This window comes from Amphiura filiformis, chromosome 9 (assembly GCF_039555335.1).
Source record: "Amphiura filiformis chromosome 9, Afil_fr2py, whole genome shotgun sequence".
NCBI lineage: Eukaryota > Metazoa > Echinodermata > Ophiuroidea > Amphilepidida > Amphiuridae > Amphiura > Amphiura filiformis.
In genome coordinates this window covers 16,221,892-16,249,802 of record NC_092636.1, presented here as the reverse complement: position 1 = coordinate 16,249,802, position 27,911 = coordinate 16,221,892, and the positions used below count along the sequence as shown (strand labels likewise).

Below are 27,911 nucleotides of genomic sequence, written 5' to 3'. Positions count from 1 at the left end.
TATCATGCAATTTTAGTTACACTATATTTTCATCTTATGGTTTTACAGGTGTAAGGACATCAAATACTTAGCTAAACTACCAAATGCATCGATAGTCATTCCGTTCCACAATGAAGCCATGTCAACATTACAACGTACAGTACACAGTGTGCTCAATAGATCACCACCAGAACTTATACATGAAATCATTTTAGTTGATGATTTCAGCGATAGAGGTAAGAAGAATCGAGCTTAGGATCTAGGTATCTTGTAAAGCTTACTAAGCACCATCAAACAATCGATAATAAATGGTATAAATTGACCATTCAATGATATCACTTTCTGAGTGTTATCAATATATATCAAAGTTACGGAATACCAATGATGAAAACAAGTATCGAAAAACCTCCAATGTGTTTGTGGCCCCTGAACATGTTTAAAATAAAACTGCCAACCGGTTACATAGGAGGTTTTGCTTTAAACATGTTCAGGGGCCAATGACACATTCATTCATTTTCATTTCATATATATTTATTTCACATTCGTGGCCAAATGCCAAAATACTGAGAAATATTACAAAAAATTAAATTAAAGATACTTTTTTAACACACAAAATTTAAAACATTTATAATTACACAAGTATTGCACATGGTAGTATGAATAAACATGACACATGGAAAATATATTATTACAAGGACACAAAGATATGAAATTTGTACACAAAAAAAAAAAAAAAAATTACAATGTAAAAAACAAAAATTTGGTTAAAAAGCACTAAAAGTCAGTTGAACCCGCCAGCAGGATAAAACCATTATGAAAAAAATTGAATTTAGATAAAAGCAATTGGGGCAATTAATGCATGTTTAAAAGGGATACATAAAAGGGATAGGTCTCTGTTTAAAGCGTTTAGTGTTAGCCCTGAGTTGTGTATGATCTTGAGCATTACGCAAACCTCTGCCATGGACCGAGAATCTGGTGGGGGTAATAAATGACTAGTCCTTAGACTGTCACTCAGTCCTCAGACACATAGGAGGTTTTTCCTGCCTAACAACGGTATGCAGTGTGTTACCTGCCGGTATTATAATACCATCATCACATATCCTCTCATCATAAATTTGTAATTTATCATCATCAATTGTTTTTCTTTTTACAGATTTTTTAAAAGGACCATTAGATGCTTATATGGCAAGATTTCCCAAAGTGAAAATAATCCGATTAGATCAACGGGAAGGCTTAATCCGTACCAGATTAATAGGGGGCAAGAAGGCAACTGGTGATGTTCTTCTCTATCTGGACTCCCATTGTGAAGCAAATGTCAACTGGCTGCCACCATTACTTGGTAAGGGTGTGTTTATTTATTTGGTTTAATTGTTTGTTACTTTAACAGTTTTGTACACGGTTTTAGTCTATCAACAGACAGTGTCTGCAATAAAGAAAAAGTGGAAGTTGTCCTCAGGACAACCTAAGCATAGATTTTGCTTGTCCTCAAAATATTTTAGTTTTCCTAAAAATGTGTGATATTTTTGTCTGCAAAATCAAATCAAATTTGTTTGATGTTTTTTTCTCAGGAAAATTTGTTGCTAAGAATTAGGTAACCTATGGTATCTTCCAAATTTGCCATTCTGATACATGTAGATATCACTGGCACCATCAAGTAACTGGTTAATTCAGAACCAAGCAGGCAAGACATCACAGCATATGTTATGCTAGCTCAGTTAAATGTTTAATGACAAATATTCAGAAACGAACAAGCAGACAGCACAGCATATGTTATGCTAGCGCCTGGTGATATTTCTTGATGAAACAAATGATATTTAAACATGACAATTGACAAGTTAAAAATTTTTGTCCAGTTTTATATATTTATTCACTTATTTATTTATTAGTCGTGATTTTTGAGATAACGTATTGTGGGTGTCCATTGGATCATGGTTGTCCACAGTCATTTTGGGACAAACATACAAGAGTTTGTAAATGTGAATATGTAAATGAGTTTATGTGAATAAGTAAATGAGTTTAGGTATACCTTTTCCATCAATCAATCAATCGATCAACACCAATATGCTTTGGAAAATAAAGGCATTATGCAAATAGTTAACTGCTGATATGGTCCTTGAAAAAAGGAAGAAAACCCAAACAAACAAAAATGTTTGTTTGTGTATGAAAGTTTCTTGACAATTAAGCAGGAATCTGTTTAATATCTTTAAGCATCTGAACATCAGATACTATCATGTACCGTATTTCGTCAAATAGTCGCCCCCCTCAAATAAACGCCCCCACCACTTTTTTCAACCAAGATGTTTCAAAATTCCGATATTTCCATGCTATCTTGTGTAGTAAGCTTACCAAGTTGCTCACATGGTTGATAATAGCAGCAATAAGTTGCGAAAATCTGCATCGGCAACCCGGAAGTGAACCAAAAGTCAGTGTCAAAAGTTCATAGTTCGTCATTTTAGCGTGACTTTTAAGCTTACCTAATGATTTTAACGGGAATTGTCGTGCTAAAAATTACCTCTAATAAACGCCCCCCCCCCTTGGGAAAATGTAACGCCCCTGGGGGCGTTTATTTGACGAAATACGGTATATACATAGTATGTTATACAAATGTATATATGTAGGCTCATTAAGGAGAGGAGTTTGAAGTCTGACAATATTATCAGCAGGCCATGGTATATCAGCTTTGAAAACCACCATATGGTGTTTGTAATCTGTCAATAAATTTGATTGAAAGGCAGTTTTAAGGGTAGACTAGGTATTGTTGGTCGAAGCAGCAAAAAAAATTGATTTTCATTATCTAAATCAATATATTATTGAAAAATAACACTTTGATGTTTTGCAAAAGTTCATTCTACAAATCATATATTTTGAAAACCGCTTGATTTATTGTTGTTAATGTTATATACGTTTTTTACAAAAGTGTTGTTGTTTCAGCCCTCTTTACAACATAACTCAAGAACCACAGGATCTACAAAAGTATATCTGTGATATTTGAATTCTTCTGCATGGTCGCTATGAAATGATCAATGCAATTTTTGCCAAAGCTCTTAGCTCACTACCATTCACAATATGTTGTGAACTACCAAATCGCAACAGTTTAAAATACTTTAAGTTGGATCAATTGAGAACTGTTTCAGCCTAGATATTTGCACAATTTGGTCATCAATCATGTGTGATAACATTCAAAATTGTTTTCTGTAAACCACTGAATGAGGTAGACCCAAAGAGTAGTGACTCTGCCAGGCGTCAAATTTTAATTGGTTGGGGCACCCGTTTTCAAGAACACTTGGCAAAGACAAAGAAGGGCACCAAGGCCAACAAGTGATGAAGAATGCCTTGAAGTTGACAAAAGATCTGGGGCACCAAGGCCAAAACTGAAAATGGGCAGGCAATGGCCTCGGTGGCCTTCCTTAAATTTGAGCCCTGGACTCTGCCTCGCTTGTGTGTCGATCATGGAGAGAAAATAGTGTGCCCAGTAAACTTTGATTGCTTATTTGTGTTTTGCATTGAATGCATTGAATGCCAAATCATAGTCTGATACTCCTGCAGATCTCTGTAACGTTCAGTGTCAGCACCAGGAATTTTTTTCAGGAGGCATTGGGAGGCAAAGTGAATTTCAGAAGGGCAAAATCAACCAATTTTGCACAAAATTGCTGCAAAAAGTGGAAATTTGTGTGATTTGGGTTTTTTTGCCTCAAAAGGAGGGGGGGCAAGAAAAAAATGTTAGGGGGCAAATTCCCCCAGCGCCACCACTGGTAACATGTAAGCTTAAATTATCGTTTGATTTTGGACTTTTGCTGAAGCCAGTGGTACACTATTTTCCCTCCAGGTATGACAAACCAAAATGGCAGATTTACCATAGCGTTATGCATGGTGTAATTTTTAGTCGGTACTCTTTGGGTATAATCTCTTTAGAACCACTTCCCTTCTTGAGCTTCGTTATTTACTGTATTATATTTTTTCTTTATAACAATTCACTCTAATACACCTGTAGAACGTATTGCCTTGAATCATCGCTGCATTCCATGTCCCATGATTGATGTGATTGGCAATGAGGATTTCCATTACGAGTCTCAGGCGGGGGACATCATGCGAGGTGCTTTTGATTGGGAATTATACTATAAAAGAATCCCCATCAACGATGCTGAGAGGAAACGAAGAAGCCATGACAGTGACCCTATAAGGTGAGTCTGGATATATAAGTAACTTTCAAACAATTTATGTCTCTCTCCGAGCTTTGAACAATGCAACATGTAAAACAGTGACCCAGATCATTATCTTATATTTACAAGCAATTTTTCTGAGTTTGTTGCTGTGCAAATATTATTGCCAATGAACGTTTGCACATGTCTAGTTTAATTAGTGGTAAAGATAAAACAAAGGGTTGTCATAAAAATTACTCTGAGGTTATTTTGTTGATTAAACTTATCCTGGCTTCTGTGAATTAGTGAAATACTTTGACATTGACCATGTGTTGGCATTGTCACCATGGTTATAGTACATATTGACGACAATCAGTTGAATCCAAATTGACCTATGATATGCCTCAGGGCAAAGGAAAAGTATACAATGTACATTAGGCAAAAAAAAACATGTTTGTTTCCTGTAGCAGGTCTATAAAGTCGAATGCGAAATGCAGATTTTTATTTATTTATTTTTTTTAAATCAATGCCTTGAAATGAACAAAAAACTTTTTTAATGCGAATTGGAATGGGAATTTACAGTGGGTTTCTCCAACACCCACAAAAAAATCATATTTCTTCATATAATAATTTTATGATCCCCTATGATTTTTAAAAAAGGTATTTAAAAATTGTGTGATGTTTTCTCCAGTAGTTTGTCACTACACACGTTTGTGTAATGTGTAAATGTTTTCTCCAGTAGTGTTTTATTTTTTTTTTTTGCGATTTTCCATGGTTTTTTTGTTGTTGGTTTTTTCTCCTTTGTTAGTAAAGAACAATTCTAATGCGCAAAATAAGCCGTCAAAAACGAAATGTGTGTGCGCTACAGGAAACAAACTTGTGGTTTTTTTTGCCTTAAACATTTATTTTATACATTACATTTTGTGAGATGTTTATTATTCATCCAGTATGATAATTAGTGATCAGTCATCAAGTATAAAAGGACTGTAAATCTAAAATTTATTAACTATTATCCACTAGATGTTATGTTATGGCAATAAATTTAAGATTGCTTGTGACAGAGTATATATGAAGAAATATACTTTGCATATATGGGGGCATATTGTATACTCTAATGAAATGAGCGTAAAATGTCGCTAGGCCACTTTACAAAGATGCAGTCCATTAAACATATCAATATTCAATAACAGTGACAGTTGAAAGCATGAAGCAACTCTAGCATGTTTGGTATAGTTTATTAAATAAGGAATTAAAACTGGAGAATATCAGGCTCAGAAAGTAATTTTAACTTATGCTCATTTTGTGAGAGCAGATCACATAGCATGCTGATATGACCCACTCTAACAAACCCGGAACAAGTCGCCAGACATGTTATTGGGATATAGGCTTCTACAGATGACAATCATATAAAAAAATTAATTTTTGACATTCTTAATTTCATAGTATTTGACTGTGGGACAATGTTGGTAACCCACGCTTTAGAAAGGGTGGGTTTGAAGGGTCCACAAACTGCTTAAATGGGTGGGTTTGAAAAATGTCTGATTAAAATGTGTGGCCAAATATAAAGCGTGGTCACTGATAAAAAGGGTGGGTTTAGAAATCAACAATTGCAATTTCAACAAAGCTTACTGTAATTTCCAATTGAATGCCACTATTAAATGAAACACACAAAAAGAAAATATTGAAATCCCAATATCCCATTCTGTTTGGCCATCTAAAACTTATGTAATTCTCTTTGGATGCAAATCTGCACCTCCTGGACCACCATAACCACTTATCTATGATCAGTTACCAACCACGCTTAGAAAGGGTGGGTTTCGGAGTTTTGGTATAAAGGGTATAAAATAAAAAGGGTGGGTTTGAAATAAAAAGGGTGGGTTTGTATCACCACTGCCAACTATGGGGACTAAGTGGACTTTCAAATTCTTGAGAGTACAAATTCTTGAAAGTACTTATTAAAAAGAGGTTTATTTAATCATTAATTAACAGTTGAACTGGAACAATCCCTTATTCAATCTTATGTAAAGCAGAAAACGAATTGGCTAATTTCTCAGAATAGCAATTAGGCAAAAATATAAAGGTATCAGTTACAAAATTATCCACATCTTGAAAAGTATTGATGCTGAAATGTGAAAAATGTGACTTGTTCCTGGTTTGTCAGAGTGGGTCACATATGAAGATAAAGATCAAGAAAAAGAAGGCCACTCCCAAGAAATCAAGTGATTGATTTTACTGTCAGCCTTTGCACATCGTCATCATCCCTATATCTTTGTGTCAAAAATTGCCGTGATAGTACGGCGAATCCTCTCTTTTCAAAAGCTACGCATGGCGATTTTGTTCGAGATAGGCCGAGCGACTCAGGCTAAGCATACCATTTACATGATATGAGATATCACACAGAGCCTGCCGCATAGTTTCTATTCTACGATTTGTGCATGATGATCAGTACCACATATGGTGTTGCCATTATAGAAAATTCGATTTGTTGTCAGGTAAAACGCAGGTTTTGTTTCCAGTACACTAACTCGAAAAGCAATACACTAATTAGCGGGGCCTTGCTGTTTGCTATGGATATATTTTCCTGCATTTTATAAGTAAAGATTTTGAAATCCAAAGTAAAAATTGTGATATTTTCAACTGTTTGAGAAATGAATTATACAATTATACTGCTGTATCTATAATACAATGTACATTACCGACTTTCTTTATCTGCGTCAATAATAGAATATCGATTTCAATCGAATTGAATACATGTCTCCATTTTGAGTTTGTACTACACCTCTGAGTGTTCAAGCGATCGATTTCTATACCAATCGCCCGTCGCTCACCAACGGAGTATTAAGTTTATATTTATAACACTAGCTGTCGACACTGTGCTTTGCATACTGGGTCAAGAGAAAGGAAACTCTAAAATCCAATCTCATAGAGGCATCAAAGGGGGAAGGGGAACATCTTATGAGTGCTTTCAGGGGATTACATACGTAGTAATACTGATTTTCAAGAAAGAGAACAGTTCTTCTGTTCTTGTTATAGCTTGCTCCTAGGTACAGGGGGCGGGGCAATGTGCCCCGGGTGCCACTCGCCAAATTGACCAATTTAGCATTGATTCTGCGCCCCTCCAAGCGATGAAGATCAAAATTTTCGAAATCAATTGAAAGAACATTTTAAGATTGATATTCAACTTCTATAAGTTCTAGTAACCAAAATTAATTAGTGGTAGGCCTTATTTGTCCAAAATTTCAAGGATTGGGGGGGGGGGGGGGGTATTGGGTATCCTTAGCGCCACAATCCCTAGCTACGCCACTGCCCGCATCTAAGATATTCTCGGTGGGTGGGTGGGGGGTAGGGGTGCCAATTTTGTTTCTTGCCACGGGCGCTACCAATCCTAGTTATGCCACTGCCTAGGTAATTTAACAAAAATTTAAGTTTAACGAAATCAAATGAATATTAAATAAATAGATTTAAAATAAAGTTTAGGCGCTTCATCTACCTAGTTTAGGCATATCAGGTCAGTGTCCTCTAAGTAGCTGCCAGCTGGATACTCACCAGCAAGGGGATGATACATCTTGATTTGCCTTTGTTCATTTGTGGTCAATTCAACTTCCGACTCACTACTCAGAAATAGGTTCTCATTGTTGTGACCAGTATGGTTGCACAAAACACATTATTTAAAGCTTCCATTTTATTTATTTTCATGAAGATGTCACAGTCATATGGCCATGACTTTCAAAATTGTGATAATTACAAGTGTGGGCATAATTCTGGTTTACCCTGTACACTCTGTGTGTCAGATTAGGGTTAGGGTTATAGTTAGGGTAGTGCATTTACTAGTCTCCTCCGCAGCCAGTTTGGTTACGCTCCCTCCACACAAACAGTCTGCCAATGGCCACTTATAACGCCGTTTCTGATTGGCTACACAAACTTGATTGACCTCAGTCAGCTGGCGAGCGATGCAATCTCGCAAGTGTTTACTTTCGGGTCAAAATTGCTCATGAATATGAAGTAGCCGTCTAGCGGATCGACCAATTGAAAGCCTTGTTTGACGTCAAGCTGGATGACGTCGTCAGAAAACCATTAGCCAATCAAAAAGGACCAGTTCGTTATCATTGGCAGACCGTTTGTGTGGAGGGAGCGTAACCAAACTGGTTGGTTTGGAGACTCTGCATTTACTCCCGTGGGGTAACTCACATACATAAGGTATACAGGGATGTGCGTCTCTAGAGGGTCACTTTTTTGTAAGAAAACCATAAACATGTGATGGGTCCCAATTTGAAAAAAAAGTCCCTAAACATGGGTCCCGATTTGAGAAAAAAATCGCTTTACATGGGTCCTCATTTATGGTCAAAAACTTTTAGGTCAAAACATGGGTAAACATTAGGTATGCCAGAATTTTCTCAAATATGAATATTGAACAAATTTTTATCCTTACCCAGAGCAGCCATAGTGCACATAAATGTTGAAAAAACAAACAATTAAACAAAAATCAGTACTTTCATCAATACTATAATCAATCTGGCCAGATTCAATCCAGCAGGGCCGTAGCAAGGTTGAAAATTGTGGGGCGGACATCACAAATGTGGGGCGGCCAAATTACAAATATATGCCCAAATTGAAATAAGATATAAAGAAAAACATAACAAATTTCTCAAAAAGTGGGGCGGCCATGGCATCCCCGGCCTCCCTGCTTTCTACGGCCCTGCAATCCAGCGACCTTCGTAATAATAGCACAATGCTCTAAACCAGGGCTCCATAAATAGCGCAAGGCCACATGTGGCGCCGTGGCTTCCAGTGGCATGCAGCGCCCGTTTAGATTTTAAAAATAAATAAACAATGCGATTCCCATGTTATCCTTGTAAAGACAGGCGAAAATAGTACCAAAATGTTGCACCAAATGGCGTCATTTGCGCCTCAAATTTAAAAAAAAATCGATAGCTTCAGAGGGGGGGAAACCCCCCTCTGACTCCCACCGCGACTTCGCAGCCATTGAGTGGCGCTTTGCAGGGTTTTTAAATTTCATGTGGCGCTTCAACAAATCTATTTGAGGAAGCCTGCTCTAACCCAACTGAGCCACAGAGACACACTGGAGAAGAATATGGGGAAGGATGTGACATAGCGGGGTAGGGTGAGGGAATAATTTAGATTTTCTGGAAGAATAGACACTCCTGCTAGCTGGTCTGGGTAAAAGTTAAACTTTGTTCATCCTATCAGTATCAGCCTAGAGAAATAATTGTATCAATATTTTTGATAATTTCAATTGATATTCAGTCAGAATTTGGATAGAAAGGTTAAAATGATTTATTCATGGTTGTGTCTGTGATGTGTCCATTTTTCCACGTTGCAGGTGTTTATAATTGCTGCATTAGTTTCATGGTACCTATGGTTCAATTCATGCACTTCCTCTATTAGTATTTATACATTGATACAACCTGTTTGGTCTAGGTTTCATAAAACCCCAGAATGCACACTATCGGCTTATGAGTTCAGCAAGCATATGTGCTGTTGAACTTAGTCATGTGAGATGAGGTAATATTTAATGATAGTTTGGTCACAGGTGCTGTCAGTTTGCCTGAATTGATGTGATATATTTGTGCGATTAGATTTGATTGCTAATAGAGCCCTGCTTATCCATGCTATATACAGCGTAAATAAACACACAGAACACACCTCTTACCACTGAGTTAACATGTGATGCATGCTGGGAAAATTTGAAGAGCAAGTAGTTAATCTACCTTTTTTTTGTTTTTAAATGTGTTTTAATATTTGTGTCTGTGTCGTGTCCCAGGGTCCGGTGGGGTACTCAGTACAAATGACCATACGGGGATGTGCCTCAATCGAGCCCAAAATGTAGGGGAAAATTAGTAAAAAATGAGACAATTTGGATTAAATTTGGCCGATAATTTTGACTTTTGGAATATCTATGGGGCCCGGGGTCTGTGTATCTTGGTAAGGAACATATACTACTTACTAGTACCGTAACCACACGGGTATAAGCCCACCTTCGGTATTAGTCCACCCCCTATTTTTCAAAACATTCTGGGAACAAGGGTGCACTCGGGTATAAGCCAAGTAGTAAGTTTGGCTATGTTATTACATCAAATCAATGCTTTTTCTCTCACATCTATGAACAAATATAAAATAAATATCAGACTTTGAAAATTAACATTCCATACTTATAATTAAAAAACATTGACATAGATAATAGAAATTACTGGCATATCAGGCATATACAAATGGGGATGATTGTTCTTATTTTTAAATTCAAGTACTAGCCCCTCCCCGGTTATAAGCCCACCCCCAATTTTGAAGTGAAATCTGCCATCTAGGGGGTGGGCTTATACCAGTGGTTACTGTAATATCATAGTGCAAAATTTTGTAACGCAGATACATAAGAATACAGGCATTTGTAAGCGATGCGTGAGATGCTTGTGTGTCCTGGTCCACCATACCATGTATTCATAGATTAATAGGCATACATGCTTGTGTGCAAACTTTAAAAACATGCCATTTTAATCTCATTTCGTGAAGTTTTCAGATGAAAGACATCCTTTTTAAAGCAATTTTACAAATTTTGAGCCCTTCAGCAATACTATTTTTGCTAAAATACTATCAATATTTCAAAGATATCCCATTTTGATGCAAACGTGTGTGACGAGCGAAAAGTCTTAAAAACTGATTTAGGTAAGGTTTGCAAATTCTTGTTTCCCAAAAGAAGAACTTAGAGTAATAATATACCGTATTTCGTCAAATAGTCGCCCCCCTCAAATAAACGCCCCACCACTTTTTTCAACCAAGATGTTTCAAAAATGCCGATATTTCCATGCTATCTTGTGTAGTAAGCTTACCAAGTTGCTCACATGGTCGATAATAGTGTCACTTTTTGGCGAAAATCTGGATTGGAAACCCGGAAGTGAACCAGAAGTCAGTGTTTCTAGTTCATAGTTCGTCATTTTAGCGAGAGTTTTCAGTTTACCTAATGATTTTAACATGAATTATCGTTCTAAAATTGACCTTGAATAAACGCCCCCCTTTGGGAAAATGTAACGCCCCGGGGGCATTTATTTGACGAAATACGGTAACTGCATATTTATTTAAACTTGGTCTATGTAGTGATTTGCTCACCCGCAGAATCAGAAATATCATCAAAATTCAGATTTGGGCAATTTTGTCAGTGTCTTATATGTGACACGATCAAGGGAAATGAGTCGGATGTCGCTAATATTGATTTTGAGATATTGGCAAAGAAAGTGTTAAAATTCTTTTATTTTATATTGTTTTCAGTGATTGATAAATTGATGTAACTTCACATAGAAAAGTCGTATCAACATAGGGTTTTCAGTTTCTGAAAGCTCTAAATGTCCTCTTACAAAACATGTGTAAAACTCATTTTCGACCAGGGCCGACATGTGACTCATTCCCCTTGATCATGTCACATATGTGCTAACGTAGCCTGCTAGCATTTAGACAAAATACATTTGATATACATGTATGAATCTGTATTTCCTCTTTTTAAGTAGAGAATTAGCTGCTTGTATTTGAATCGGATTTCAACTTTGTCAATACTGCTGTTTTGATTTTTTTTCCCAAATTTTTCATTTCATAAATACCTGATGACAATTGAATGATTTATTCTTAAGTTTTAAGCAATTTATAAACAATTGATATTTTTTAACACTTTTGCTGCATCACTGAATGGGCCTTTAACCTGAATTACCTGATGCGTCTAGGTAAAGAACCTACGCATCATTTCTTGAATAGAAGTTTGGATGAATGACCCCTTTTTGTGTGTTTCTTCATCAAAAATCAACCTTAATTTCATGAGATTTTGCACCAGCATCAGCATGTACATGTATACCCCACAGATAACATGGTGCGCAAGCACAGGGTTGTGTGACGTGTTTGCGCTTTGTTGCCTTACCATAGAACATATGTTTGAGTTTTATTTGCCTTCATACTATGAACTGTAAGAATTTTTACTAATTGGTGCCAACTCACTCTACACCTCCAACTGTGGATGTTGTTAATATTAAATGTATTTTTATGCTGTTATCAATCTATAGTCTGTCTCATCTCAAGTTGAAAATAACGCCATGATGGATTTCGCAGCGACAGATTTGAATCATGAGTAAGTTGCCAGCGTACAGACAAATTGCCTTTCTACGTGTATGTATATGCTCTGCGGGACACCGGGACTACGTTAGTCAACTTAGTGTCCATGATTCTAAGCTGCCACTGAAAATCCAGCATGGCGTTACTCTCAACTTGAAACAAACTATAGTAACACCTTTCAGGAAGCATGGAAGTCAATGGTTCCTGCAAGCATCCACTTTTTATGCACAGATTCTCACCTGTGTCCTCAATTGACACATTTTAAGCACAAACACAATGTAGAGTTAAAATTAATCTAATACTGGAACTTACTTTTTGCAACTTTGATATGTTTCATCTGGAACCACCAGACTGCATCAGGCAACTGGCCCACTGGACTTGTCATGTTATGTTACATGGTGGTACAGGACCGTAGCAAGGTCGAAAAATGTGGGGCGGCCAAATTACAAATCTGTGCCCATATTGAAATAAAGATACAAAGAAAAACATAACAAATTTCTCAAAAAGTGGGGCGGCCATGGCATCCCCGGCCGCCCGCTTGCTACGGCCCTGTGGTGGTACCCACAATGTAGCAAAGTTGCAAAAAGTAAGTTACAGTATTATTAGTATTTTCAAACTCTGTATGAAACTACTGGATGACTAAGAACATTAATTCATTTGACAAACACAATGTGTTAGAGTATTGAAGGAGTAAACATTTTACTGGCACAAAAAATAGACATTAGACAATGGGTTGGCTCCTGGAGTCTTGTGCAGGCCCTCTTGTAGGGTGCAGGGGGTGATCCTTCCCTCTTGTATTAGGGGAAGATAATCCCATACCCAGGGAAATATGCTGCAGCATTTAATTTCAAATTACTGCAAAAATTTTGATTTTGTAAATGAACTGATGGGGTGCCGACAAGGTTGTGAATGTTGGAAGGAACAATTAAATGTCCCAATCAAAACGCTTCCCTGCAAACTGCAAATGGCCTGAAAGGAGGGAGATTAAGGGCAACATTGAGTTAAACATCCGTCATGTTTACTTTTGACTCATAAAAGGAATAAAAGTGTGTCATTCTCATTATTTTGGTCCTGTTAAGGGTTACCACATGACTCCTTACAGTTACAAACTCAAAGAAGTTTCAAGACCAAATCTTGTATACTAAATTGTTACATCTATGTTATCAGTGGCGTAGCATCATAGAACACGGAGGAGGGGCACGTGCCCAACAATCGATTGCAAAATTTAGTAAATCCCATAGGGAAATAACCGAAAAATGGCTTGTGCCCCCATCAAACCCGGTTCCCCAATCATGCCCCCTCCCCAATATGATGATCCATGCTACACCACTTTATCCTACATGTATACCTGGGATCCTTTATCAGCAATCCATTAGTTGATGCGCACATTCTTGCTCCTTTACCCATAATCCTTTATCAACTATCCATTAGTCGATATGTGCACTCTGATGATGACAAGGTCAACTAATAGCTGACTAATGACTTGGGTTTTCCTGGCTCTGTATGACATAGATGTACCATAGATATGCATCTTAGGGACGCACCATTAGATACCAAGGGGGGGGCTGGGTAGTTTTTTGAAGAAAAAAAATTTTGTCGCGCCATCTGAGCAAAAAATAAAAATTTGCTCCACTTCAGACTAAAAAAAAAAAAATTTGATCCACCTCGGACCAGAAAAAAAAAGATTTGATGTCAAGGGTGAAAAAAAATTTGTCACAAAATATTGAAGAAAAATTAACTTCATATAGCTTTTATATTGCCAATTTTTTTTTTTTTTCTTGCGAATTTGACCCTTTTTTCATCTAGTATATATTTTAGCTTCAAACTGGTGCGTATTTTGTGCGCATTTGTTTATGAAAAGTTATTACGTGAGCCGGGTCTGCATGAGTGAAAACACTTGATTCACCAAATTCCACCCCATTGTCAAAATTATTATAGAAATCTGTGCCACATGACTGCTTGAGAGCATAGGCGTAGATCCCGGGGGGATAAATCCCCCAATATTTGCTAGGGGTGGTCCATCATACAATCATCCCCAAAGTTGACGCCTGTATGTGGGTTTCTGACAAAATTAACCTAAAAACAACCAATTTTTGCGCGCTTCACGCGCATTTATTCCATATTTCACCAGTTAAGCTTTAATATGCCAAAATATTTCGCGCCAGAAGAAGTTCATTATACTTCAAGAAAAATTTACACATAAAAAATATTTTGTGGCACTCGAAATTTAGTTGCTACAAAACGTAAAAATTATTTAAAAAATGGACAAATTTTTACAACTCGACAAACAAAATTGTTGAAAATTAAATAGGACTTTACGATTGCAAAAAAAAAAAAAATTTGCCTCTCCGAGGTGTTGAAAAAAAAATTTTGCTTCATCCAGGGGCGAAAAAAAAAAATTTTGCTTCACCGAGGTGCTAAAAAAAAAAAATTTGTCACGACCCCAACTACCCAGCCCCCCCCTTGATATCAAATGGTGCGTCCCTTACCATCATCTTACTCACACAGGTTCATCCAAAGGAGTAGTTGCACTATTTACTTTTGTCTTGTTGTTTTAAAGGAGCTATCAGGTTTTCTGTATTTGACAGTTTGTGTAATTGCACTCCAAATGATCAAGATACACGGATAAGTCAATTTTATCATACATAATACCTCATGCATACTTCATAAAACCATAATATCTGTTCATTCATCATCTATGTTTTTACACACGTCCAGTTTTCATTTAAATAAAATTGTGCCCTCCGTAAGGTACCACGGGCAATTCACACGATAGTACAATAAAACATGTGATAGGTACATGTATGACTGGTTGCGTAATCGAACTAGAGACCGTCGCTTAAAAACTTAGAACCAGCATGTGTGCCATTTTAATTGTTATACCATTCAGGTTGAGTTTATTTGATAGGGTATAGGGCTTCATTGAGTTTTTGGTTTTACAGATGGGTAGGTTTCCTCATAAGGTATGGCTATAAAGGATGGTGAACTAAATAAATTGTTAGTTGTTGCATATCTTTTACTTTGACATTAAGTCATTATCCTTTATTCCTTTTACAAAATATACACTACATCTTATCCCCTTCCTAAACCCTTGTAAACCTTAAGGGGTACTACACCCCTCGATAAATGTGTGTCTATTTTTGCATTTTTCTCAAAAACTAATAACACAGTGGTAACAAAAGTTATGTGTATTATAGGGGCAAGGAATCCAATTATTACACTGAAATGTCAGTGACCTAAGACAAGCGATTCGTTATTTATGATAAGAAATGAGGTACCGCTAGGATGTACCTCATTTCTTATCATATATACTGAACCGCTTGTCTTGAGTCACTGAAATTTCAGTGTAGTAATTGATTCCTTGCCCCAAAAAATATACATAACTCTTGTTACCAGTGTGTTATTATTTTTTGAGAAAAATGCAAAAATAGTCACAAATTTACCACAAGGGTGTAGTACCCCCTTAACTTGAACACAACCAAAATGGCCCTGAAAGTAACTATATACAAGCACCAAGGCAATCCATGGATGCTCTATTATATAGTATTGCCCTAATTCCCATATTAATTTCAGACTGTTTACAGGACATTCAAAGCATAAAATTTCCTACAGTCTTGGAAAAAAAATACTTGAAACGCTTGGCACACTCACAGAATATCTTATCGAAATGACTTATAAATTGTGTTTGGGAACAAACATGACATCTACAACAATGGTTTACCCTTTCCCTCTCCCCATCAATCAATGTTGGAACACATTGGGAAACCACTGAAGACATTGGCATTTCTCAACATTGCACTGGGGGAAAGAGGGTGACAATTTCCCGTTATTTACATGCAAACTTCCCAAGACTTATTTCCAAGATTGTAGGTATACTTTTCAAATTGCCTTAGATTAGCTGCCTATCATATTCTTAATTTGAGGAATGAATCAAAATTTTGATATTTACAATTATACAGGAAAGAAAATGTGTATTTAATCAGGGTATACATGTTTTTAATGTTGCAAGGAAGGATGTGAATTCAGAAAATAAAACTGTACCTTTAATACTGTGGTTACAGATTCTAAGGAAATTGGCAATTCAGTTAGGGTTATGATATGCATCTATATGTATGATGATTGTCAGAGTTAATTTGCCTTGTTTGTGACCCATCAAATCAAATTACAGCCAGTGTTGTAGTCGAGTCCTCGTCATCCGAGTCCGAGTCAGAGTCCGAGTCCTTGGTGTCCGAGTCCAAGTCCGAGTCCGAGTCCCTGCCAATTTCTGATGTCCGAGTCCGAGTCCGAGTCCGAGTCCTCAATGTTCGAGTCCGAGTCCGAGTCCGAGTCCTTATGTATCAAATTCAAGCCCCGGGTTTTCACCAATACTTTAGCAACGTAGGCCTATACTTAACCAGAATTTTAGTTCTATATTATTTTCTTGTAAATACATAATTTGCTAGTCCCACCTAGCATGCCTAGAATTGTTTTGGGGCTGTACAATAATTATGCAGAGCCTGGGGAGGGTTGAAATTGCTTATCCCCTCTCGCCCTGCCAAAAATTGCTTGCCCCCCCCCCGGCTTGCCATAAATCTTTGCACCCCCCCCCCCCTTTGCACATGCCATATGATCCCAATTATTTAAAAAACCTCAAATGGTTTAGATATATAAATGCGAGCGCAGCGAGCAGGGAAATTTGCATATAATGCGTTTCCGTACTGTTTTCTATAAGCGTTTTAGAGCGTTTTATTTGAAAGGTGCCCCATATGTGCCAAAAATTTTTTTCCCCCCTCTCGGTTTGCCAAAAATTGCTTCCACCCTCCCTTTTGATCGGCAAAAAAAAAAATTCTTACCCCCAATTGTACCTTTCCCCAATGCTCATAATTTTTGCTCAGCCCCTTAGGTAGCATACCTTGGAAACAGAGTATAATCACAGACTCGCAGTAACTTATTAAGCTTGTGTTTTTAAAAAAGAGGCAAAAGATGCAATATAATGACAATCAAAATAGGCCTATGATGTCACTACCAAACTTCAGGTGCCAAACGAAGGGGTGTTGGATCTGGCTGTAGGCCTATGCAGTATTATTCGAGGGTGACGTGGCGTGGGTCATCATATTGGGGGGGACCATGAGGGGGGCACCGGGTCTGATGGGGGGGCACAAGCCATTTTCGGCACTTTTCCTATGGGATTTTCTAAATTTTGCCATCGATCTGACTGAGGGGCATGTGCCCCCCTGTGTAAAGGTAGTACGAGTATGTGCGGAGGTCCACATTTGCACCATGCTCCATGTTCATTGAGCCTAACACTCTGAAAATTGCAACTCTTTAGCTCAAATTTGGAAATTTTGAATTTGTTAGCTCCAAAGCCTATAATTTCACCCAGTTTTAGTTCACAGACCTCCACAAAAAATGTTGAAATTTCAGTTCATCAAGCCCCTATTTTGCCCCCAAATCAGTTCTTAATTCCCAAAGTTTGGCGCCGCACACCCCTACCAAAATTTAACTTGAGTGCCCCAGGGTATTATTATTCATGTACATTCTAGACTTGCGTCTAACAAAGCAGTCATGTCAAAACAAATGATTATGATTAAAATAAATTTAACCAATTAAAGATATAACTGAAAGCAATCTTGCTTTTTGGTTGTACATTTATTTACAAGCGGGAGTTTACAATGAACGAAAATAAAAGACCTAAAAAGACCCTATTTTGCCGGACTCGAAGAGGACTCGGAGCCGAGTCCCCGAGTCCTTGGGGTCCGAGTCCAAGTCCGAGTCCGAGTCCTTAGCTCCCGAGTCCAAGTCCGAGTCCGAGTCCTTGAAAAAAGGACTCGAGTCCGGACTCGAGTCCGAGTCCGAGTCCCGAGTCCTCCAACACTGATTACAGCAGTTGTCGGAAATCACCATTTATAATACAGAAGATTATGTAAGAAATATAAAGAAACTATTAAGGATTATGTATTATTATAATGTTACATAAAATATAGGCCTATATATTCCATATCCTATATCAATATGGGAGATGTCATTTTAAAACAAAAAACTGATCTTTTTGGTTTAAGAAATCTAGATTTTCAGTTTGGAAGACAAAGTCATGTTTTGGTGCAATGTGTCACATATTACTCATGCATGTGGTGGGGGTAAAATGGAGGGCACAACCCTAGAGGCTAACAGGTTACATTGTTTTATACTTACCGCATTGTATATTAGAAACAGTAACATAGTAATCTTATTGAATGATACGAGGGGTATCAAAAGTTTTAGAAATCGCCCAGAAGTGAAAGAGCTATATCAATGAAATTTTGTCAGTGCAATCACTGGTCCTTATGTACAATATGGTGCAAAAATGGTCTCATAAGTATGTTTACTTTTTTTTACAGGAGCTAGATGTCACTTAAGGGTGTGAGTGAGTCCCGGGAATTCGAGTCCCGCCCGATAATCCTATTACCGGGCAGGAAATTCCCTGCCGGTACCAAATTTTAAAAAAAAAATTAAAAAAGATATAATTTTTTTTTCAAAGTTTTTTTCGGTTTTGTCTCTACAAAAACTGCTAGGATCATTATTGACCTAAAAAAAAAATTGAATTTTGCACATTGTTTTGTAATTTTAATATGAAAATTGATACATAGTTTTCATGTCATACTCTATTAATGATATCAAAATGCATTCAAATTCAATGCATTTTGATATCATTAATAGAGTATGACATGAAAACTATGTATCAATTTTCATATTAAAATTACAAAACAATGTGCAAAAATTTTTTTTTTTTTTTTTTTTTTTTTAGGTCAACCATGATCCTAGCATTTAGGTCTAGGTCCAGAGACACTACAAAACCGAAAAAAATTTGAAAAAAAATTTAAAAAATAAAAAAAAATTATTTTTTTGCAATTTATTTTTTTTTTTTTTGGTACCCGTTACCCACCCGAAAAATGCGCCGTGTACCCGGGCACAAAATTACCCGAAAATCACACCCCTAATGTCACTACCTGCCTATGTAACCGCATAACCAGCAAAATGGAGAAAATTGAGGCATGCATGCAGCATGATTAAGTTCCATTTAAGGGTTACAGTGCCCAGAAAATCTGTGATAAAATAAAATTCCTTTTCCAAAAAGCGACAGTAACATATCACAATCACCACCGAAGATAACTTTCATTTCATCATCAATTTTCTAGGCACTGCAACCCTTCAAAAGCAGGATCTTAATAATGCTGCTTGCCTCAATTTTCTCAATCTTGCAGTTTATGCGCAGTAACTGGGGCAGCAGGTTATTGGCATCTAGTGCCACCTGTAAAAAAAGTAAACATACTTATGAGACCATTTTTGGACCATAATGTACATAAGGACCAGTGATTGCACTGACAAAATTTCATTGATATAGCTCTTTCACTTCTAAGGGCGATTTCTAAAACTTTTGATACCCCTCAGATATCAATTATCAAATAAACACCCGGGCGTTACATTTTCCCAAGGGGGGGGCGTTTATTCAAGGTCAATTTTAGAACGATAATTCCCGTTAAAATCATTAGGTAAACTAAAACACACGCTAAAATGATGAACTATGAACTAGAAACACTGACTTCTGGCTCACTTCCGGGTTTCTGATCCAGATTTTCGCCAATTATTGACGCTATTATGGACCATGTGCGCAACTTGGTAAGCTTACTACACAAGATAGCATGGAAATATCGGCATTTTTGAAACATCTTGGTTGAAAAAAAAATGGTGGGGGCGTTTATTTGAGGGGGGCGACTATTTGACGAAATACGGTAGGCCATCTTAATTTAATAGTTTGTCTCAAAGCCCTTCCCAAGTTGAAAACCTAATGCAGAATGCAGTTTGTTTAAGGTTTTTTTAAAACTTTTTTTTGTGGGCCGAGCTTTTTGACAAAAATAAACCACCTTTTCATCTCTCAAGGAGGTTTCACTGTGGTCAAGATGAAGAATTTTATAGAGATTAACTATTTAGTCTATTTTTTTTTCTATTTTGAGATTTTTTGAGACAAACTATTAAATTAAGATGGCCTTGTAGAAGTTAGTATAACAATAAAATTCTGTACCCCCCCCCCCCCCTTGGCCTTGCCAAAAAATCTTTACTTACCCTTTGATGTGCCAACCCCTACCTTTACATATATGAGATTTTGAAAACTGTAAATTGTCTAATCATGTGCATGAAAGCACAACAAGTAGAAAATGTTTGAACATGTTGCATGTTTGAACATTTTCTTAACATTTTTGTACACCTTTTTCTGGCATAATATCGAAAATTGCTTGCCCCTCCCTTTTGACCTGCCAAAACAATTCTTGCACCCTTATCCCCTGCTTTGGTCCACCAAAAATCTTTCCCTCTCCCTGTAATTCACCCCTGGGTACCAGGTACATATAATTATTGCCCCTCCCTATAATTCATACACCTTTTTCTGGCGTAATATCGAAAATTGCTTGCCCCTCCCTTTTGACCTGCCAAAAAATTCTTTCACCCGTATCCCCTGCTTTGGTCCACCAAAAATCTCCCTACAATTCACCACTGGGTGCCAGGTTCACATAAATATTGCACCAGTCATGGAAATTTAAAATGTCTTATATCAAAACCCATCTGAAATTACTACATAACTGTGAAATGTACAATTTTGCAGAGTTGATGAGGCTAATATGAGGTTAGCAGAGCATAATACAATATGTCTGAGTTAGATAGAGCGTGGCTGATATAATATGGCTTAGGAGTCATTTACTTGATTACATTTCGCTATGAGCGCAGTGTTGTTAACATATGAAGTCATTCAGTTTCATTGGCAAATTGCAAAGTGTGATATAATATACATGACTGCAATGTTCAAATGACATTTAACACATTTTGAGCAGTGTATCATGTTTGTGGAGAAGAGATTGGGCCTTAATAGGTCCAGGCTGGAAAGATTTAAGGCCTAAAAAAGGGTTTGATTGCCCTTTCCCAACCGACCCACATTTTTTTTTTTTTAATCAGTAGAAATGTAGCTTTTTAAACATTATGTTGCAGTTCTCAGCACTACATGCAATATTGGTGAAATTTAGATCTCAAAAAGTGTTGATCCAATAATGCACCTATAATAGCCTATACAAATTATATACATCAATGAATGTTGTAAAACAAATGCTGATCCACAGCCGTCCACGAAAAAATGGCAGGTGGATGTGTGTATACCTGGGAACTCCATGTACTGGGATGTATTGTAAAACTTTAAATGCCGCCAAGTGATTTTTATGCCTCCACCGGAGGTATTATGTTTCCTGGTTGTCCGTCTGTCTGCGTGTCCGTCCGTCCGAGCTTGCGAGTGCAATTTCTCAGAACTGGTAAGGAGTATTGTGATGCAATTTGGTGGAGGGGTGGCAATTGGTGGTCTCCAAATTTTAGCAGGTTTTTGTCGCAAAATATGGTAATTAAGTACCTAATTTGCATAATTTATGCATATCAAGCAAAATAACCTTGTGCACAGATTATCTGGAAATCTGTACGAGTTACAGAGATGAAACTTGGCGGGGAGTAGCACAGCCAGAGGTTCTTGACCTGATTTGCTTTTTAGCACAAAATTTGCTAATCACAAGGTCATTGTGAGGTCATTTGGGGTCATCCAGGGTCAAATATATATTGTTGCAAGTTCATGAAATTTGGTGGGAACAACTACTGTAGGAAGAAAAAAATGTCAAGGTCATTTTGGGGTCATCCAAGGGCAAATCGCCATAGATTGTCGCAGGTTCATGAAATTTTATGGGGACGACAACTGAAACAAGATAAAAATGTCAAGGTCATTTTGGGGTCATTCAAGGTCATCTGGGGTCAAATCGCCATAGATTGCTGCAGGTTCATGAGATTTGGTGGGAACGGCCACCTTAGTGAGGCAAATAATGTTAAGATCATTTTGGGTCAAGTGAAATTGCACCGGTTAAAGTGATGGGCGTCAAGGTGGAGGCATTGCGACCGACGCTTTGCGTCGAGAACCGTGCAGGTCGAGAACCGCGAAGTTCTAGTTTAATATACTTTACTCTGCAACATATATGTCACCAAGCTTTTGGTTCAAGCATGCATCAGTTATGTAATCATTCAAATTATTTCGGATTATTCCCTATCATTTGTCTCATGATCATTTTGTTCTTGTGCAAAGATTGGTGAAAATAGTTTTGTTCAAGCATGCATCAGTTACATAATCACCCAAATTATTTCTGATTATTCCCTTTTATTTTTCTCATGATCATTTTGTTCTTGTGCAAAAATTGGTGAAAAAAGTATGTTTATATGTATGCTTGAACCATATTTTGTACTTTGCTCTCAAAATTACAGAAAATGACTTGGGCAATTATTGTAGTAGGCGGGTGACGATATGCAGGTTGTTCTCTATCCTGGCATTAAATACTAATCATTACAACATAATCAGTTGTTTGCTGGTGAAAATATGTGTCTGTCAGCTCTTGCAAATTATGACTTGAAGCTTGGCAGGATTTGGAACTTGAGGTACTACAAGGTACAATCATTTAATAAGATGATCTATGGTACAATACAAAAAACAACACAAAAAACATTGGAATGTTCCACTAAAAGATTTGGTGGGTATGTTCCCCCAGAATTTTGAGGTTGTGGGTCTTTGGGAGCTGATGGCATACCGGTAAAAGGGGGGCTGCGAACAAGTAAAATGGGGACTTTTGGAGCTGCGAACAGTCAAAATCAAGGGTCTTTCTTGGCTTTTTGGTTGAAAATCGCCTGAAAAAACAGAAATATGAGGAATGAGCCATTTTTGGGTCTTTTAGAGCTGAAATTATGAAAATGAAGGGTCTTTCGGAATTCTATTTTGGTCTAATATAGGGGGTCTTTGAGCTGCAAAATCCAAAATGGGGTGTCTTTCCGAGGAACATACCCGTATGGTCATTTGTATTGAGTGCCCTCCCTGTTATGCATACTCCTAGAATGACTCTGACTCTGAAAAATAAATGCATTGTTCAATTAATATGAATTTTAGTGTCGCAGGCACAAGATGGGAATATTTATCAATCAAGCAAATGTGTTTTTGTCATCATTAGTACCACAAATGTATCAGCACACCCAAATGCTATAAAAGCCTGATGATGAGACATATGTCCATAAAACTAATAACGAGATTTGACGAAAATAATGGTACATACAATTGCTTTTGTATTTTATTGTTTTCAATAAAAACTATACATTTTTGTGATCCATATGCCCAAATTAGATGCGTATTTCAACATATTATTATCATAAAACCATAATAAGTGGTAAATTTGCTTTAGAATATCACAAATAATTACTGAACTTGCATGAAAATCAATTTTAGAATATTGGAATCGGATAGCAATGTTTGCACAGTAATTTTTGTGGGACCTGAGAGCACATCAGACACATCAAATCGCATTCTGAATACGAGGGATGTCCTGATGATATCAAATAATTTTGATTTTTTGAAATTTATGATATTATTCAAATTTTATGGCAAATTATTAAAAATTGATATTTTTGACATTTAGCAGTCTGACACTCATTATATCAATACTAAAATGCACTACATGTGTATGTCATGTGTCTTATAGTAATTCTTTATTGTTCCATAGTATTTTCCAAAAAGATGTAGACCTAGTCAGAATGTTTAGCTTCCATGGGATGGGACTCCAATGCTTTTGTTCATAGTTCAAAAGGTCTTGGTATTCTATGATGTCAAACACATTTTTGGCCTCGGGAAATCTCTACTGAATTTATAAATAGATCATACTATTATAAGTATTAAACTAAGCAAGCAAGCAAGCAAGCATGCATTTGTAAAATTATCTACAACATATTTCAGTATCTAGTCTTTGTCTTTTTGAACCATGCCTGATTTTTGTCCTGAGCTAAAACGTTCTATATCCACCATGAATGGACTGTAAATGTTGCTTGTTTTGAGCTTGTTTTGAGATTTGTGCCAATTTTTGCATTTTCTCAAAACTTATAGCACATTGGTATCCTATTGGTGACAAGTAAGATATGTACATACTGTGATCAATATCTGCAAGGAAATGGGTTTATTTTTGTCACTTTTTTATTCAAATTGCTGAAAGTTAGGAAAATAAAGTTGTATCATATACAAAATTCTCCATACCAACTACTTTATACTTTAGTTTGTAATTAAGTTTTAGTATCTTTAAGAAATGAATAATTGTTTGGATACTTTTTGGTATGGGATCACAGATGTAACAAATAATATCACTAATTGAATTATCTTTTTTCTGTTTTGCTTTCAGGACACCTATTATGGCTGGTGGTTTATTTGCAGTAGATAGAAAGTATTTTATGGATGAACTAGGAGGCTATGATGATGGGCTGGATGTGTGGGGAGGAGAGCAGTATGATTTGTCTTTCAAAGTAAGTACATCTATTACGTCTGGTGGATGTTTGCAGAAAAAAGGAAAAAGGTCCAAATTTTTGGAAGAAAGTCCACTTTTCACTAAAACGCCCCCCCCCCCCCTTGGAAAAAAGTCCACTTTTTCAAAATCAGCACCCCCCCAAAAAAAATCCTGCGTACGGGCCTGTGTACCTTCAATACAAAATGATCATTGACTTTTCCTCCCAGCTACATACACTTTAAGTACATATCATTAGATTTATAAAGTTTACTTTATAAAAGTTTACTTTTAAATATCAAAAATAAAAAATTATCAAATTTTAATATTTGCCATAAAATTTGTATTATATTGCAAATTTCATAAAATCATTTGATATCAGAAGGACATTCCTTGAATTAAGAATGCAATTCGATATATCTGATATCTTCTCATGTCCCAGAAAAAATACTGTGCAAACGTTGCTATCCGAGCCCTTAAAAAAAGACAGGGCTTTATTTTTCAAATTGAATGCAAACTGTCATTAGGAACTAGCAATTAAATACACTAGGCTTCTGTGGACTGTTTTGTGGGCCCTTTGTTTGTAACTATGTTCTCACCCAATGATGCCATAGGTTTCAGGTCAAAAAATGTCCATCTTTCACCCAAAAACCCGATTTTCTCTCACCTAATACCCATACTTTAAAAGTCTTAGTCTAATGATCGATTTCATATTGAAGTACTCCCCCTCCCATTGAGCCAGTAGTGATCATGGAAATCATTCATTTTTCGCACAGAGAATTCATATTATAAAGGAAGTACTTCAAGTCTCGCAGGCCGCAAACTAATTGACCTTGTCCTGATGATCAGTAGGCCAGGCAAGGGATATTTATATATTATTGTAGTAATCATACTATTTTTGTCTATTTTGCTGGACTGTAATTCACCTTTCACCAAGTCAAATGGGGGGGGGGCTGTAACTTTAATGTGTTACATTAATTTTGTACAACTGTGCCAGTGAAGATAAGGGGCTGTGCAATAATTATGAGCCCTGGTAGGAGGGTAAAAAAGTTTAAAAAACAAAATATCATGCAGGGTTGTTGATTTTTTTTTTAATCAAAAAAATTGGATTTTTCTTTTTATTTGATTTTTTTCTTCCAAGAACTGCCATACCCCATGATAAAGTCAAAAGAGTATCAGTGGAATGCTAGTCATATGCACAACCCTAGCAGGTATTTACAAAAAAAAATCAAAACATGTTTTTACATGTGAAAATTTCAAAAAAAATTTTTTGTAAAATCATGGGAAAAAACCTGTTGAATTCTGCACCTTGAAAATGAATTTTTAGCAATAGATAAAGTGACATCATAAAGGTATCCAAAAGTTGTAGAAACATTAGAAAATAAGTAAAACAGTCAATTTGAAAAATGAATTAACAAATATTTATCAAAAATGGTAAAAAATGAAAAAAGTTGATTTAAATCAGTGATTTAAAAAAAAATCAAGTGATTTAAATTGTGATTTAAATCAATGATTTAAATCATACAACCCTGAAAATATGTTTCTTCAAAATGTGTATTTTTACCCCAAATCTGTGTTTTTATTTAGATCCCTTGACTAATTTTCATTCCAAAATGTCACCCTTTAATATATCTTACATGAATAATTGAGTAGTTACAGTACTTTAAGCCTGACTTTTAAGTTAATGCATCAAGAGTGCACAGCCAGGCAGCCACGTTAAAGGTAAAAAATGAAGCCTGACACCATTAATATGGCACTAAAATGCAGAGAGATTTCTTTTTTGCTGCCAATGCTTACAAAAATGTACACAATCTGTTGAAAGTCAGTCATGCTAGACTGATTTTCCAATGGTTTTTCATGTTCTCGTTTAAAGTGAGGGCAGAACCTATATAACATACATTGTACAATCACGCCTCCTGCATGATCAGTGCATGAGAAATATTTTCTCAGGGACTTCAATGTGTAAAATATTATTACAACTTCTTTTTGAAATTTTGTACATTTCAAGAGTGTTTTTTTGCTTCCTGAATGTAATGACTTTAGTGTGTTTTCTACACACATTGTGTAACGTGCATGGGTGCACAAGGATGACATGTTAATACATGTAGATGGTGTCACAGGTACATTTAACATGTTATTCCTGGAGAAACTATTGAAGATATACATTTTTTTATCCAAAAAGATCTGAACATTTTAGGTCTTTTGGGGGAAAAATAGTTATCTTCAATAGGAAAGGTTAAAATTTTCAAATGATGGACAGCTTATCCACCCAGTTACATACACATTAAGTACATACCATTAGATTTATAGAGTTTACTTCAAGGACTTTTAAATGTCAAAAATGTATATTTTTATTTTAATAATTTGCCTTAAAACTTGTATTATATCGCAATTTCAAGAAATCAAAATTATTCGATATCAGAAAGATATTCCGTATATTCATAATGCAATTTGATGTGTCTGATGTACCCTCAGGTCCCACAAAAATACTGTGCAAACATCGCTATCCGATTCCTTAATGAGAGTGATTTCCCCATCCATTTCCTACTTCCAAGTCAACAAGCAAAGTAACCTATCAAAGTAACCTTAAACGTTGAAGGATTTGGCTGTTAAACAGCACTACCTTTTGAGGTTGACACACAGGGCCAGATTTACCTTTCGGGGGGCCCTGGGCCAGGCCAAAATTCAGTGGCCCTAACTCACTATGAGGAAGGCATGTGCACATTTAAGTGGCCAAGTTTTGGTTTACAAATAGGGGCCTACTATAAGATTGATATTACTAGGACATTTGCGCATGAAAAAATTACAAGTTTCAGACGATTTTAGCCCAAAATGAAGTTGAATTTTGCTATGCAAAGGGCCAGTGCGCACATTTTGGGGGCCCTGGGCCCAGGCCTATCTGGCCCAATGGTAAATCCGACCCTGTTGACGCAGCTATGTGTTGAAAACAGACCCCATTTTGACTATTTTTCTAGATGCCTGTGTATTGCAAGCCCTGTAGAACTATAGACGAATCCAATTTCACGCATTCCTACTCCTCAATGGCAGCCATAGCCGCGGCGGGGACCCAGCTATCTCACCTAAAATGTGAGATGATGCGGCTTTGAAGGGTATTATAAACTGCATTCTATCACCCGTGTTACACGTAGACAAAAGAATGATGACAGTTTACAACACAAAAGAATCTAACATCAAATTTTAAGCGGGTTTAATCCACCCAATTGGGCACTCACAACACCTGTTTGGTGCATGCGGGGAACCAAATATGGCCGACCAAATCCTGACCATGACTTGGCTCGTTGGATTTGTCTATATAATATATTGATAAATATACACTGACTGTATTAAA

General features: G+C 36.7%; 1 protein-coding gene across 1 annotated transcript in view; it reads left to right on the top strand.

Annotated features, from left to right (window-relative positions):
• LOC140160688 (polypeptide N-acetylgalactosaminyltransferase 10-like) overlaps nucleotides 1-27,911 on the top strand; it is a 50,126-nt gene that overhangs the window by 4,027 nt on the left and 18,188 nt on the right. Inside the window, 4 exon segments of the mRNA XM_072183976.1 lie at nucleotides 49-215; nucleotides 1,133-1,318; nucleotides 3,971-4,160; nucleotides 24,464-24,584. Of these exon segments, the coding sequence (XP_072040077.1) occupies nucleotides 49-215; nucleotides 1,133-1,318; nucleotides 3,971-4,160; nucleotides 24,464-24,584 (664 nt within the window).